General features: G+C 41.7%; 3 protein-coding genes across 6 annotated transcripts; 1 reads left to right on the forward strand and 2 right to left on the reverse strand.

Moving 5' to 3' along the window:
• The first annotated feature begins 10 nt into the window (after window positions 1–10).
• On the forward strand, window positions 11–4956 carry wbp2nl (WBP2 N-terminal like). Of its 4 annotated transcripts, none has more exons than XM_051388019.1 (8): window positions 11–178; window positions 1064–1172; window positions 1319–1457; window positions 1636–1746; window positions 2067–2255; window positions 2724–2840; window positions 3386–3462; window positions 3576–4956. In XM_051388019.1, the coding sequence occupies exons 1-8, from the start codon at window positions 120–122 to the stop codon at window positions 3633–3635; spliced, it is 861 nt and encodes a 286-aa protein (XP_051243979.1). In that variant the 5' UTR covers window positions 11–119; the 3' UTR covers window positions 3636–4956. The 4 variants fall into 4 exon arrangements, with proteins under 4 accessions (XP_051243979.1, XP_051243980.1, XP_051243981.1 ...); XM_051388020.1 differs by having other exon boundaries at window positions 3579–4956; XM_051388021.1 differs by having other exon boundaries at window positions 1654–1746.
• A 403-nt stretch (window positions 4957–5359) lies between these two features.
• LOC127356347 (heme-binding protein 1-like) lies at window positions 5360–12006 on the reverse strand. The gene is made up of 5 exons (XM_051388024.1): window positions 11756–12006; window positions 11407–11641; window positions 8163–8301; window positions 7062–7242; window positions 5360–6618 (listed from the first exon to the last, which is right to left on the reverse strand). Exons 2-5 carry the CDS (start codon window positions 11482–11484, stop codon window positions 6441–6443), a joined length of 576 nt encoding a protein of 191 aa, XP_051243984.1. The 5' UTR covers window positions 11485–11641; window positions 11756–12006; the 3' UTR covers window positions 5360–6440.
• Window positions 12007–13098: 1092 nt separating this feature from the next.
• fmc1 (formation of mitochondrial complex V assembly factor 1 homolog) lies at window positions 13099–16248 on the reverse strand. The gene is made up of 2 exons (XM_051388696.1): window positions 16067–16248; window positions 13099–14696 (listed from the first exon to the last, which is right to left on the reverse strand). Exons 1-2 carry the CDS (start codon window positions 16193–16195, stop codon window positions 14493–14495), a joined length of 333 nt encoding a protein of 110 aa, XP_051244656.1. The 5' UTR covers window positions 16196–16248; the 3' UTR covers window positions 13099–14492.

Raw genomic sequence — 16248 nt, forward strand, 5'->3', positions numbered from 1 at the left:
AATCACGAGTTGTCGTGACGCTGTCGTGACGTAACGCCAGTGACGTTTCTGGGGCATCCCGACGTTGTGACGGACTTTTAGCACAGAGGCAACAGAAGAGCCGAAGACGTCTCGCAAACATGGCTTTGAATCGGAATCATTCGCAAAACGGCGGCGTTTTGATAAACAACGGAGAGAGGTATGTTATGATAATGCGTCTGTGTGGCTGATTGTGTTAACTAGCTAGCTGTCGTCTCCCTTCTTGGCTTGTTTACCTTCTTCTTTCCAGTGCGTAGTCAACACAATGCTATCCAACCGCTAGCCTCCCGCTAGCTGGCCTGCTGAACACTAGCATAGCTAACACACATCTCTGCTCCATTGTTGACGTTTGCGTTAGCTATGTAGGTCATCTCGGGGCAAAACAAATGTTGAGTTCACTGTTTGAAACTGGGGTAATATAATATGATTAATGGCCGGCTGTGCAGTCTTCCCGGATCTTGACATTTGATTTAAGCAACGTAACGTTAGCCAACGATGAAAAGAGGAAGTGTCGGTTCTTTTCTTTTGGATGTTGACACCTTGTTCACACCACGGTTTCAACTTTAGTTTGACCATGTTGTGTAATGTGGGTTGGCTACACGTTGTGAAACACACTAGTTTGATACAATTCTCACATGCATATTTAACAACAACAGCATCAATAATAACAACAACAACAATAATAATAACATCTATGCTCACATGTCTCTCTGTCTACTGTTTTAAACTACTTGATTGTTATGCAGTATATTTTATACCTTTTTTAATATTACACTGGAACACTATTTGCACTGTCCCTGTTGTTGTTTACCTGCCTCATCCAAGTGGCTTTACGACTTTAAATATACAGATAAAGGACCTACTACTTCATATTCATATTTAGCATCTTGTTTCTATCGCTGCTGCTGGTCACTGAGTCACCGGACAATATTTCGCTGTATGCCTACAATGATAAAGTGTCTTATGTCTTAATAGCCTGTACCGTAATTCTACCAACATATATTTTATAGTGGCTGTAACAGGGTACTGTTTCCTCTTCCCCCAGTGTTTTAAGGGAATGTAAGAATGTGGAGCTGTCATTCAGCGATGTCACCTGCAAGACAGACCTGCTGAGGGGGACCAAGAAGGGCACCATTTACCTCACACCATACAGGGTACAGACACAGTTACATCAAATATAACATACTATCGCTGCTGCTGAGCTCTTGGATGGAAAGTTGGCAGTTTTTATATTCTCCTACATCCTATCGTAACTCTCCTTGTGCACCCTCTTGTCTCTTTTCCATATCCACTGGTTTAGTTGCTGTTTGTGTCCAGTAATACTAAGGATTGCCTGGGTTCAGCCATGTTCCCCTATTATCTGATGAAGGGCTGCAGCATTGAGCAGCCTGTCTTTGCAGCCAACTACATTAAAGGGACAGTGTCAGCTGAGGCTGGTGGTAGGTGGCCTTCGGTTTTTACCTTTTAACTTTGATTTGTTTGAATTTGTGTCAATAATAGTCATTTGTTTCATTTTGGTGCTTTACCTTAGTCAAAATAAAAGCCCCTCTCACTCACCTCTGTTTCACTTTCACAATAAAACACAAGTGTCGCTTTTTGTATTTTCTCTAAATGTAGTTGACTCTCCCTCATCAGGTGGCTGGGAGGGCCAGGCCCATTTCAAGATGTCCTTCCCCAGTGGAGGAGCCATAGAGGTGGGGCAACATCTCTTCAAACTGGCCACAAATGGTTTGTATGCTAGTTTTCTTAATCACTGTGTATTACTTTCTACAATGCTAAATGTTAATTGAATATTCATTCATCCAAGGGTGATGAAAGTATTTAAACCCTCAACGAAGTAACAATGCCACAATATAAAAATACTACATTCAGGGTTAAAATATTAACCGTAAATAAGTATTAAATGTACTGCACCAAAAAGTGCCTTTCATACATTTAACATAGGAAGTTGTGAAAAAGCTGTGAGTGAACACACACACACATACACACGTAACTTTTGGAAATTCTAGTTTTGTTGTGAAAGACCCTTTCCTCTTGCTGTGTTTCAGCTTCTCGTGCCGCTCCTGCCCAAAACGGTGCGGCCTCTTACGGCTATCCTTCACCTGGACCGATGAATGGCTACGGCCCACCTCCTCCCGCCTATCCTTACCCAACCCCTCCCCAGCAGAATGGATTCTACCAGGGCCCTCTCCCTGCTGCTGGCAACATGGGCTACCCCTGTCCAACAGCCGCTGCAGGTACAGTCCTGAAGGCACCCATGCCAAATGAAGCGCAGCGCTTTTAAGATGGTTGTTACAGCGTTACATTTAATTAGCTAAAATAAACTTAACACAAGGTGAATTTATTAGCTTTTTTTTCTGTAGATTTCTTTCACTTTCTTTGTTCTTTCACTTTCATGATCAGTAAATGTAATGTAGAAAAAGCCAGTATATACTCTTAAGACGTGGACAAACTTTAATCCTATTCAGCCTTTAGCTTATGTTTGCCACACATTTATATCTGTCAAATGTCCTCATTGTGCATAATTAAAAACCCTTGAGGCACAGATAAAGCTGCAGTTTCTCTCTCCCTGTCAGAGTTTAGGTTTTTGTTTTTTGGTCTTTTCTGTGTAACTAATTACCGACACAGACTGTAACCTCGTTTGACATTGAAACTCCATCTCTCTCTCTCTCTCTTTTTTTTTCCTTCGGTCTTCTCTGTTCCAGGAATGTACCCAGCTGGTTTTGACTACATGGCCCCACCTCCTCCCTACCCCGGGCCACCCCAAAATTGGGCTGCAACCCCCCAGAACTGGGCAGCAGCAGCACCACCACCTCCTCCAGGTCTGTTTCTCTCTCGCGCTCTCTCTTTGTTTTTTCTCTCTCTCTGTATGTCTGTGTCACTGCACCCGTCAGATCTCATCTGTCTGCCTCAAAGTGAATCACTTCGAATCACGCCACCAAAAAAGGGGTTCTGATGTCTCATCCGTTACACATCAAAATTACAAAGGATAAACCATCTCCCCTCTCCCTCTCCAATCCCGTTATCTTTTCTAGCACCTTGTGGATTTCAATGCAAACTGTCTCACCCGGCACATGGGGTGAGCTGGGTACACTGTGCTGAAACGTCAGTTTGGCATATCTCTATTTTAGGAAGAGCTTGAGTAGGACGTTTGCCTCTGAGCATCCTGAGGGTGTGCCATTAGATTCTGTCTCCAGGAGTCCTGGAGCTCTCAGTTGTTGTGCTTCACATGACTAATACTGTGCTCCTCGCATCCGTTCGCCTTACAATGTTAGGAGCCGTAGCATCTGTTCCTAAATATGTTCAGCAGTCATTACTGTCTGTCTTTATCACCCCGTCTTTGTCATGTCTCATTGTTTATGTACAGGTAACTCCAAGGCGGCCGAAGCAGCAGGCAGTGCGTATTACAATCCCAGCAATCCACACAATGTCTACATGCCCATGGTAAGCTGCTTTTCCTGTCTTCTCCTCAGTTAAAGTTGTGTGGAAGTGACATGTGAGTTCTCTTTTTAATAGCGCTTTTACAATTTATAATTTATTTTTCTTTTCTTCCCAAGCAGGAGCGGCCTCCACCGTATGCACCTTATCCAAACTCTCCTGACAAGAAACACAACTAAGACTCAGGCATCATCACTTCAATGACACTCCTCTCTCTTCCTCTGTATCTTAAATATATTCTAAAGCGAGAACAAATGTTGATGGATACCCAGTCGATCATAGAATAATGAAAAGAAAGTGCAAGTAATAGAGGGCTCAAAGATGTCAGTGATAATTCACCAATGAATTCATATTTTGGATACATACTGGAGTAGCTTATAAAGCAATTGCATCTTTTAAATACTGTTTTCCCCTTTTTATTTAAGTAAATGATTGACAACTTGTAACTCTAGCTTTTTGGGGGCTCATCATTATTAACATTCTCAGTGATGAGATTTATTTTGTTCAGTCTAATCTAATCTCTAGCGTGCAGGCAGGTCAGGGGCACCTAAACTGTCCTTGTTCAGAGCTGAAAGGAGGAGGCAGTATGATGGAATGTATTTTTTAGGACAGATTTATTACCAAAACATTTTGTAGCAATTTCTTGATTGCAGTTCCTACAGTTATTAACAATAGCAACACTTATTATAAAAGTATTTTTGCAGTATCATTGAAGGTACAGTGTGTATTTCCTATATAGTAGTTTTGAGTTGAGTAGTTGTCCATATACAAAACCAGAACTGGGTTGAATAGTCGTAAGTAATACAACATCTGGCTGATTCTCATACTATGAGTAGAAGAGTTGAAGTTTCCTTCATATATGACCAATGTGATCTTGTACTACATCAGTTACATTACAGTCTAAGTAATTCCATCTCCATCATAATTTAATATAAATAATGGAGGTTTTTGTTATGAAAAGGAGCAGTGAATTGTTTGGGGGAAAAAAGGTGGGGATCAGGTAGATTTCTTACGTAACAAGTCTATGTATGTGCAATATTTTTAAACATCACATAACAAGGTTATAGGTGACAGGCTGGGGTTACCTGAATGACCCCGGGTCCTACTCCTAGCTTCTATTGTATTCATGTATGCAAAGCCAAACTGAAACCAGAACTCCACTCTTTGTGTAATTATACTAGTGTGGGGTTACAGAGCCGCAGCGGTGCATTAAGGGCCGTCAGTGTTTGCCTGCTGTTGAAACTTCCGAATGAAAACCATTTATTCCTGATTAAAGTGAGGTGAGGCGCCAACAGGCCATGTAATTGCCCCCCCCCCCATTGTGCATCAGTTAACACCTGTATGAAGGAATATTTGCACACAGTTGTTGTGGATAGAGGTTTTTGCTTTGGGAGGGTTTAGTTTGCTTGAATTAATCAAATGTCTGTATATTAATATCTCTTTTGCAGTTATTTTTCCTCTTGCTGAATTTTGCCTGTCAATTAAAATCTAATAAGTCAATTATTGAATTTTGCTTTTCATTTATCTGATCTTCATAACTTTTAAACCTATTAAATGGATTGTTTGACATTTACTGAATTATTGCAGCATTTTCTTCATCAAGCCATCGATTCATGTTTAATCTATTATTACTTATTGCTGGCTTTCTTATGCGCCATTATTATTATTATTATTATCATTGTCCAAATTAAAGGCTTCACGTTGACTAATTCAGATTACTTTTCAAGTAATATGAAACCAGATGTGTGTGTCAGGTCTATTGAAGTCGTTTCTTTTTACTTTGTTGTTATAACACTGGAAATAGTGAAACTGTACAGTAGAACATTTTCCATAACTGTTTAGACTGGTCCCTAACAGCATTTCACACAATTAAGAAATAGGACAATTAGAATTATCCACACTCTTACTGAATGATATATTTATTATGTTATGAAACACTATCAAACCTGAACATTATATTTACCCTTATCACAGAAAGTCACACTGTACAGATGTTTCTCATAACACAGTTTAAAGAGTCTAAATGAATAAAGATGGCATTGTCATGCACTAAAACACACAATATTCACTACACGCAAATGGATCAACACAGAACCACAAAGTTCAGAACAACACCTACAGCTAGCTAGCTAACTTCCACTCACAGCTGTCCACCCATGAATTCATAAAGACTAGTTCTACTTTATGGCTCAACTCCTGTTTCTCTCCAGTTCCTTACTCAGGAAAAGGAAGTGTGCTTTTTACTACCATGTATCTAATGTTATCTCTGTACATTTCTCTGCAGCCATCACTAAATTGTAAACTAGATTAAAGATGTGCAAGACCCTACTGCGTGTTCTTCTGGCAGATGAGAGCTCTACAGGGACGACCCTTTAGGACAAACACGTAGTTATTAAAGGAATGAAAAAAATCTGCTCAGTTGGATCTAAGTACAGATTCATATTAGATTATCCACAGTTACTTGTTTAATGGTTATCTATTTTCCCCAGGCTTAGAGAACAACACTGTCAGTGCTACATACTGTTCCATTGACGCAAATGTTTCAGATGAAAATTCAGTGTGAAATGTATTGCATGGGTCTCCGAGAAATACTTTTCCTTCTTAACACTACATCTGTCTGGAAGCCTTAAATCACTCAGAGCTACAATGGCTGAGTTTAAAGTAGAAACCAAAATAAAGAAACTGTGATGGTGAAATGAGAAAACGCTAACTGCACTGATGTTGAATTTTAAGTCATCCCATTGCTTGAACACCTAACTTCAGTGTAGCTACAGTATGTGTGACAAGCAGAAGATCAGATGGGTAAAGGCAACATGGGTAATCTTTATCCGTCCATTTTGGGTTCAAAGGTCTATCAGTCACCATATTGCTCTCACCAATCAAATACCGTTAGAGCTACAGGGTTTGTCAGTATAGTGGAAGGGTAAATAAGGTCGGGTAAAGAATTCAGCATGAGATTTGACTCAGATCTGATCGAATGGCTCCTATGGCTCCTCCTGTAGAAACCACACCTCGTTGCGGCGTCCGTAAGGCTTGAGTGGTGGGTCGTAGCTACAGCAGAAGTACTGCTTGCGCTGAAAGGGCGCCGTCTCACCCAGAGTGCGCGTCAGACGCAAGGCCTCTGCTCTGTACTCACTCTCCCCTGCGAAGCCTCCAAACTGCCTGTGAACAAAATACAATTTAAATGAGGTGAATAATTAGGGTGTTATTTTAACTGGGTGAATTATGTGGACTTTTTTTGACAGGATGTGCTGTCTCAGGGACCCAAAAGGCACACATGCACACTGATATTTCAAACAATATGCACCAGTGAGGTCAAGTAAACCTGCCTCAGGACCGACTGTGCCGCAGTAGCCCTGCAGCAGACTAAACATATTAACTAAGACCTCCATGAATAAAATAGCTACGAGGGCGTGCATTTGGGTCAGGTGGGGTAACTGAGCTGCATGTAGCTGCAATAATACACATAATAATAATAATAATAATAATAATAATACACTCTTCAACACACAGCATCTCAAATCAACACTCATAATACCGTCTTGCCCATGGGAGATCCCTTAAAATCTGTTCCTTGTATAAACCTTTAGAAATGAAACACCTACAGAGCGTAGACAGTCATGCCAGGCCGATCCTCAATCTTCACGGCACTGTCGGTGGGAGTCGGGGGGCTTTGCTGGTAGTTGGAGGGGATGCGGATGGCGACCATCAAACGGCGAGACAGAACACCATCATTCCGCGGGTACACTGTGATGATGATGGGAGCTGCTGTGCCCATGGCCTCACCTAAGCAGATGAAATGTGAGACAGGAAGTGTGTTTTGAAAAATGGGGGGGGGGGATAGAGGAGACAGCATAGAAAGTCCGGTATCCTCCCTAAAGCAAACTACCCACATCTAAAGGTCAGGTTTCTCCAGACTCTGCTAAACAGGCCATGTAAATCCCATCTCTATAAATAGCAAACAAATTAAATGACGATTCTGCACAGAGGCCCAGTTTTCGGTCAGCACTCTCAGTTAGCTGAGGTTATATTGGTCTGATGACCTACAGTGTGGAACCATGGCCTGAAAGGACACTAGTCTTTGAGCATTATTCAAATGTATCCTCCACTAAAGCTAAGCCAGTTAAGTGAGCCAGCTGAAACTGTAATAATATCTGGTTAATTTAAAAGCTTAAAAATTAGACTCACGTGTCGATCCCATCTTAATTCAGCACAGCATTTAAGGGTACCCTAGGACTAGCCACTGGGTCACACACAAGAAGTAAAAAGTAGTTAACTCCATGAACAAAATTAGAAAGCGAAGAGGAGATTGAGATATTTTTTTATCCTTTTATATATATATATATATATATATATATATATTTGATTGACTACTCACTCAATAAAGAGCCATGGTTAGTCATATAAGTCCATGATTGGCAAGAAACCTTGTATTATAATACTTACTTTCAATTATTAGTCCAGTGTCTTTCTTCTGTGTGTGGCCTTCCTCAGATTATGAAAATCCTTCTATTGCATTACATAAAGTCTTTTCTTAATCATACTTTCCTATGCGTGTGATTTTAAGAAAGAAATCTATGGGGCTTGGGGAGAGGAGCAGCACAGATAACTGAGGCAGTTTATGAGCCATACTGGGTCCTATAATGTCAGTGAACATGTCTTAACACACTGATCCACCAGGAAGTAGGATTCTCTGATTGGCTTACCTTGTTCATTGCTCCCGCCGATGTACATGAGCAGCTTCCTCACCAGTTCGCCTGTCACTTGGTCGAAGGTTCGTCCCTCGGAGGAGACCACAGCGTACTTGGCACCGTCATACCGCCGCACATCAAAGCTAACTCCATCCTGAATGGGAGAAAGGAAAATCAGGGGGTGCCTTAGGTGTCAGCAGGCCAACCAAAGCTACACATTGGTGCATGCACAAATTGCTTTTATGCACATACACCCACCCACATATATATATACACACACACACACACACACACACACACACACACACACACCAAAAACAGTTGTTCTCTTCCTGGGGATGGGTGCAGCGGAGATGTTGAGCTCAGATATGATTCACCTCTCACACACTGATGTTGACAATCTACTCCTAAGGATGAAAGCCTTGAAGTGGCGGGGTTTACACTTGGAGTAAAAGATCAGTGTGTGTGTTTGCGTTTGTGTGCGTGTGACTGCACACAAGTGGGTGTGTGAAACCAATGTGGGCAGCCCAAATAATGAGATGCAGATGAAACATATTCACACTGATTTGATTTAATTTCTCTTTCTGCTCTGCAGTGTTCAGTCAGCCTTCAGAGAATAATGGGCAAGAGATGCACGGTCTTACATAACAGCACACAGGCGAACACACACGCACGCACGCACACACACAACTCGCCCCCACCCCCAGACACACAGCGTTAATATGATGCAACAGTTTTGCATTAAATATGATTAAGTGGGGTTAATGTGGAGCACAGTCACTCGACTATGCTGCTGAGCAATAACTTTAATAGGTTTTGAAGGAATTTGGTCACTGTGGAGACTGTGATGCAGGTTTCAAATACAGCTGCTCATTCCTCTAATGTGATTATACTGTGTGGTATTTTATAGTGTATGCCTCTGTATGTTGCTAACAGTGGAATTTAATCTCATTATTACATTGTCTTTGGTTCTTCTTGCAATGTTTACCATCGATCTGTATAACAATGGTCAGGGCGTAATTTCCACTACATAATCTCGGTCTTATTTCGGCTTTTTATGTTTTCTCTTCCCTGAAGGAAAACTGGAATCTAAAAATATCTTGCAAATGATTTCGTTTTCATCCTGTGTATGATTTTCTTCTTTCTTCGTCTATTTTCCAATCATATAGGGTACGCACATGTCTTCCAGTTGCTATGTTTGTGCTCCTATCAGCTTTCATCCACTTAATCGTATGCAAAATCCACCCCAGTGAAAAAACCTGTAAAGTGGTCCTGTAACCAGATGAACAAACAAACAAGATAACACTATGTTATCATGAGGCGCTAACTTGTGACAGGTACCCGAGCTCCTGCATAGTAATTACAAGGGTTCTGCTCTGTGTGGCTTGTCAGTGGGACCACCATTAACACCGTATACAGATAACATACAAAGAAAAAAAGCCTGACTTTAGTTAAGCAGTGCAATTAATTTGTCTGCCGCGTGTCTGCGTTTGTGTGCATGTGTGTGTTTAGCTGCTGTCTTGTGCCGGCTTATACAGTGATAATTACTCTGTGCCTGAAGAGACCACACAAAAGGTGTTATCAACACTGTGCCTTGTCGTTCCATGTTCTGTTAAAATAATCGTCGACATTCATTTGCAAACTTCTAGCTGAGCTCAACCCATATGTTGCTGTTGCTCTGCTGTGAATGTGTGTGTATATGTGTGTATATGTGTGTATGCCCTGTCTGCCTGTATTCTGTGTCAGTTTTAATTAAGAGGGTAAGGTGTCAGAGAGCTCCACAGATCAGGTGACAAGCTCTGATTTCAATACCTGCTGTTTAAAGAAGTCAGTCAAGTCCAGAGATTTGATGAAGCTCTGACTTTTTAAGGCTGTTTAATGAACAGGAAGTGTGGCCACTGTAGTGACCTTGCATCATGCTGCATTTGGATCAGGAATATAAATGATCCATCACTAATTAAGATCCTCTTTGTCCACTTTCCTGCAAAAATGGAAACCTTCTCTTAAAGAGCACTGCTCAAATGTGAGTATTTAGAACAACATACTGCTGGCTTAAAACAGTATTTTTATTTATTTATTTCAGCTTCAGACAATAGATGTTAGTATGCGGTGTCAGAACAGATCTGCCTTCCTGTGCGTGTGTGTGGGTAAATGTGTCACTTTGGGTCATCTGAGTTCGTGCCTGTCTGGGCTGGAAGTCCTCTTTGTCTATCAGTCTATCCGCCTTTGTGTCCCTGTCAAAAGTGAGCTGCTATTCAAAGATAAACACACAAAGCCACTTTCAGAACCCCATGCCAACTGTGACATTACATGGCTACATGCACATTTACAGTAGGGCACTGCAGGTCAACGGTCCATGAGAGAAGGACCTCGAAATGGCTGTTTGGCATTTGCTTCAATTAACAACACATCACTGAGTTCACTGAAATCTCTCCAACGTGTGCACGTACATTTAATACGGTCAAACACAGTATATACACAAACACAACAGGGGGCGGGGTGGGGGTGAGGTGCTGACATGGAAAGGGCATGACCTTCCTCCTCACACGTCACCGTGCTCATCAGAGACGTTCCCGTGTATCAGTGTGCACACCCAATCCATATCTGAGCTCATGGGTTAACCACAAACACGTCTGATCTGCATCCTCTTCCAGGGCAGGGTCACTTAGCTCGTCCCCTGTGGTTTCACGTGCACGTACACACGCGCGCAGTGTCTCTTTCTCACACACATGCATCTACAATGTCGGGATGGAAAAAACAGTGAACCCGCAGCTTTGCGCGCAACAATGAAACCATTCTGACTCTGGTCTACTGTGTGTGTATGTGTGTAATTTACACAGAGCTCAGCATCAGCATCTTTATTCATGTCTGCCTTGTTGATTGGCAGAGGACCTCTGGCTGGTTTGCCCCTCTGCCCCACACTGCGGCTCAGCGGGCATCCTTATAGGTCACAAGCAATTAACTGCCAGGCTGTTAGTCAAGGTTACAGGGGTTGTTACAACATCTGGAAAAACACCGCAATGACAATTTACAGAGAAAATTGCCTCAGCATAACCTAGTTAGTGTTAAGTGCTGGGTAAAATATTTATGCAAACAGAAGGGGGAAACCGTGCACCTTTACAGTACAGCAGGATTACTGTGCGTAATCATTGCTGCGTAAAGATACGGAGAGAGGCGCATAAAAAGACAGAATTAGCAGACGCTTTAAAGACATCAGAGTGATGAAGTTGTGTGTGACAGGTGTCCGCGCACTGCTTACCTTCGTCTCACTGCTCAGCAATTTATATTCCGTCTCCTCGGTGTTCCCGAAGAGCGAATTCTTGATCATGCCAAACATGTCGCTTCGGCCAGGTCACCTCTCCTCTCTCTGCTCCTTTGGTTCGCTCTTTGTCCTCCTCCCTTTCGTCCTTGTGCTTTGTTTGTTTGCTTTTTTATTTGCAAATCAACTTCCTTTATTCGGATGACAGCTCCCTTATTATGTGGTCGTCCAACTCCTAGAAAAAAAAACCTTGATAAACAAGAGGTAACTTCGAGCTGTATCCAGATGCTCCAAAGCGCAGATTTCTCCTCCAGAGAAGAGCGCGCACCGTGTTCCACAGAGCACTGACCTCTCTCCTCAACAGATGCTTTTTTTTTCCCCTCTCGGAGGCAGAAGTTGCAGATGCTGACTCCTCGCCCCTTCGCCGAACCAAGGAATGAACAAAATCAGCCTCCACTCTGACGGGTGGAGTGTCTCCGCCCTCCTCCTTCGCTCCTAGTTTTTTTCCTCTCACCAGCTTGACGCTCACTTATATGACCACCTTTCACTCAGAATGGTTTAGGCTCACTTAAAGTGGGGACATCAAGATTACAGCATGGGGCTAATCTCCCATGACTTATTACCCCCAGATGAGATGAAGTTGCGTTGACATTAAAAATGCATTGACTTAACTAATTCTCTGGTATGAGATGCAGCATTATAGTCTGCAGGGAGCCACTCCCCCCCACAAAAACCTTCAGTGCCACTCAGCTTTTGTTAGGGTTTCTCTCTCATTCTGCTTGACATGGCTGTCTGGTCCAGGATGCATTAAACAGTGGGGCGTGGAGAAGCACATTTAAATCCTGCTCTTTGTGCAATATAAAATTTGACACAAGCCGTTGGTTTGTCTGTATACATCATTGGACTTTCTTTTCCATAGTCGAGTGTGTTTTTGTGTGTGTGTGTGTGTGTGTGTGTGTGTGTGTTAGTTTGTTGCAGTACACGGGTGCACGTCTTACTCCCCGTGTCATTGTGAGTTGTTTGCTTAAGGGTTAGTCTATTTAAATTCACACTGAAGGCAATGTTAGTCACCACCACTAGAGAGTAAAAGGAAGCAGGAAGGGTAGATTTAATGAAAAAATAGTGGGATGGATAACATTGGGCCAGAAAAGCCGAGGTACTGTATGAGCTAGCTGTGGATGGAGGGAAAGGTAAACAGAGACAAGAATCCATCCAAGCTGGCACTGCAGCATCCTGTACATATACTGTACACTATAATGTAATTCAATGTCTAATTGGATTTATTTTAAAGTGTATTTCATTGTATTAGTTCTTTGTTGAGTCAGAGCTTTTGATTCAAATTTTGAGAATGCAGCTTGTTGTGTTGTTAAGCAATTATTTCAGTCTCTCAGGGTCTGTTGAGAAGAGTTTCCTAGCTAACCAGTGTTGCTCCTGGCTGAATGTGTTTGGCATGTACTGTGATGGTCTTTATGGCTTTTCCTCTTGACCCATTACACGATGTTGCAGAGTCTGTCACTGATGCACAACAACATTCTGGGCTCTTTGTACCTCTGTGGGAAGCCTCAAGTTGTCTTCAAAAACCTCACTCTAAAAATAGCTGGCCATAACCTGCTGATAATTGCTGTTCAACTGAAGAGCAGAGTTGTTTTGTAGCTGGGGTTAAATGGCGTGAACAAAGAAGCAAACCAAACATGAAAAAGGATAGAACTTTTAATGAGCTAAACCAGTTATAAAGACAGCTGCACAAGTCAAACTAGACTCTCAAATGTCTCAAACATTTTCTGCATAAGTATAACTTTGCATCAGGAACAAAGACATGTGACAAAATGTAGATGGGATATTTGCTCAACTACAGTTTTAACAATATCTGTGCAGTTAAATCAAAGTCTCAGCAAAGGTTGTCCACAGTGAACCACCCCAATGTGCACTAATGGAAAAGCATGAGAGTAGAACGGGGTAGGCAACCTGCGTCTCTACAGCCCCTCTCCAGTGGCCCCCTGTGGCAGTCAAAAAAATAAATAATGTAATTGTTGTAGGCCTAAAGTGATTCTTACATTCTCCATTGTAAAAATGTGTAACATTTCGTCAACTAAAATGTGCATTATAGGTCCCAACCTTGTGCCTTTTCCTTTTCCGGAACCTCAAGTGGTTGCTACTGGCATACTAGTCTTAAGTCTAGAAAATAGAGAATTTGATAGTGCGTGGACAGATTTGTTTGCTTTCACAACCAATGCTTCTAGCTTACTGGTATGCTTGATCTGTGGTGAGAAATTAGCATTATAAAGGGGTCAAATATGTTTTGCAGCTCAAGACAAATGTTTATTTTTTATGTTTGGCCAAAAACGTCTCTTTTGATAGTAAAGGTTTCTAGGTTTGACAAACTGTAAAGAATCCCACAAACACCTGCACACATTTCTGAGAGAATAAATACATGAATTCACAGAGCCTATGTGACATGAATTTCACATACAACAAACATGTTAAATATTCTCAGTTATTCCTGTTGCTCAACTTTTGCCTGGCTCCTTATGTGCGTGGACATACAGTAATAGATGCATTTAATTACCAGTTTAAGTGATATGCAAGCAGGCTGTTTGTTTATGTTTTTATTGTAATGTGTAACCTTTTTCAGTGTCCTTAAAAAGAAATCTCAGAAAGTGTAATGGTGACTAATACTTTAATGGGACAAATGAATCAAAATGAAAATGTACTTACAGTCCTTTTGAATGGTTGCTTTTGCCTTTTAACAGTTAGGGAAATTGCCACAAAACAAACAACAGCAGGTGTAGATAAACTGTAGATGGCAGTATATTTACAGCTGAACAACAGATTTTTGATCACAGCATATATTTTCAGTTGATCAGATCAGATTATCGTCCCATTGAACACTAGTACAACAACACAACGGGAATAAGTCAAGTTCCTTCAGTCCATGATGGCACAATCTCCATTCTGCCTCCAGTCAAATATTTATCCCTTTGGAGATTACATGAAGTGAATTGCATGAGATCAGATGAAACAGCCGCAGACACGTCATTTCTGAAGAGTGTCAAGATTTTCTTCCAAGTTCACACCCACCCATTTCCTCACTTCTCCCAGCCTTTACCTCCTGGCTGAGTGGGCAACCTGAGCCCCACGAGGCCAGCCGCTTCTTCTTGGCTGCGCTCTCCCTTGCCATGGTAAAGGTTGTGCAGGAGCATGTGGTTCCTGGTAGACGTCAGCAAACACAGATATGTGTGTGAGTCATGGTGTGCCTCCTGCTGGGCACGGCAGTACCTTTCTCCTGTTACCTGTGAGAGGGGTGAAAAAAGAACGAAAAGATTAGTGAAGATGAAATGATGAATCAGATCGTAACATAAGTACAGCACAGCACACTACAGTCAGTTCCTTTCAACCGTGATGTATTTTTGTTTTGGTTTGTTCACTATAGAGAAAAATGAAATCAAGTTAACATTCATGAAGAAAAGCCTTAAGGTCTAGCTGGTGGAGTTTGCAAGTCCAGTAACAGATGAAAACATAAACAGATGTGCCAATATCACAAGCTTTTTCTGCCAGAATGTTGTTTTTTCTTCATCAACCGTAACAGCTACATGGGCAGTGAGCATCGGTCCAGCCCCTATAGACTTTCATATATACATTATAATGCCTTTGGGTCTTTTCAGAGCTGGGACAAAATACACACTGACAAGATTTGCTCCTAGCTATTTTGATTCATTGACCGCACATGCATTAAACCACCGTGGTGAGCCATGTTCTCCCAAGCATTAAGAATACAAGCTTTAAGCCTATATGCTTATTAACCCCTCACTGGAACAAGCAGCTCTCCTGTGTTTTGGGTAAACAGAGACACAATAACTAAGATGGACATGATGGTTAGAAACAGACAGCACAGAGTGGTGTACATAATAATTCAAATAAATATAGGCTATGTTGACTTTAGGGCTGCCCCCTGACTGAAAAAACATATTTGTGGACAAACAATCAAGAGATTTTTAATGTGCCAAATTAAAAAGCTGATTATAAAAAAAAAAAATTCTGTAGTTTTTCTTCCTGCGAAAATGTTTGTGGTCAAAACATCCTATTACAGAAACAATTATTTAATTAACTGATTCGTTTAAACAGTATCTATTTACCCAGGCGGATGAGTACAAATGGTGCTGTTAGTTAGTTCAGTTTCACACGCTTTAGGGATTTTAACACATCTGATGACGGATTATTTGTCCTCATTACCTCATTAATAGATGATTAGACTGAGAGACTACGTTACCACCTGCGTTATATATATATATATATATATATATATATATATATATATATACTGTCAATGGTCTCAACACTGAGCTGTACTACGACTCATTAGCTGCTGGCTAAAGTTAGCATGTCCTCCTGTCTCAGTCACCTTGCGCTCAACTATTCCTTGAAGATATTACAAAGCTGTCAATGACAGCAGTCCAGTGTTATGTTGGGGATTCACTCTACTCCCGTGTATATGACCGCCTGAAGACCGAAACTTATTTTAACTTCACCATAAAAATGTTGACATTATCATTCAAGAGTTATCAGGTTAGCTAAAGCTAGCCGTGCACTTCCCATGCAGTTTATATGGTAGTCAGCTAACTCAGCTAACGTTAGCTGAAACGCAGTCGGTGGGAAAACTCGCCTTATTCTTACGAAACTGGTCCATGACATAGCCGTAGGCCAGGGTCTTCTTATAGCCTGACCCATGGGCGGCTCGTAGTTCTTTCAGTATTCCTCTGCAGACTCGTAGAGGAGCTGACAGCGCCGCCATCTCTGACCGCTGCTGTGACCAGGCGGGCTAATCAAACCCCGCACAGTCGATCC

This window comes from Dicentrarchus labrax, unplaced genomic scaffold (genome assembly GCF_905237075.1).
Source record: "Dicentrarchus labrax unplaced genomic scaffold, dlabrax2021, whole genome shotgun sequence".
NCBI lineage: Eukaryota > Metazoa > Chordata > Actinopteri > Moronidae > Dicentrarchus > Dicentrarchus labrax.

Bases quoted from the DNA above. Each gene is read 5' to 3' on its own strand.
- fmc1 (XM_051388696.1), bottom strand. From the start codon at position 16,195: ATGGCGGCGCTGTCAGCTCCTCTACGAGTCTGCAGAGGAATACTGAAA. The intron at 14,697-16,066 runs GCGAGTTTTCCC...CCCCTCTCACAG, and splicing joins ACCAGTTTCGTAAGAATAAG to GTAACAGGAGAAAGGTACTG.
- wbp2nl (XM_051388019.1), top strand. From the start codon at position 120: ATGGCTTTGAATCGGAATCATTCGCAAAACGGCGGCGTTTTGATAAAC. The intron at 2,256-2,723 runs GTACAGTCCTGA...TCTCTGTTCCAG, and splicing joins CTGTCCAACAGCCGCTGCAG to GAATGTACCCAGCTGGTTTT. The intron at 3,463-3,575 runs GTAAGCTGCTTT...TTTCTTCCCAAG, and splicing joins ACAATGTCTACATGCCCATG to CAGGAGCGGCCTCCACCGTA.
- LOC127356347 (XM_051388024.1), bottom strand. From the start codon at position 11,484: ATGTTTGGCATGATCAAGAATTCGCTCTTCGGGAACACCGAGGAGACG. The intron at 8,302-11,406 runs GTAAGCAGTGCG...TCTCCCATTCAG, and splicing joins TGCTGAGCAGTGAGACGAAG to GATGGAGTTAGCTTTGATGT. The intron at 7,243-8,162 runs GTAAGCCAATCA...TCATCTGCTTAG, and splicing joins CGGCGGGAGCAATGAACAAG to GTGAGGCCATGGGCACAGCA.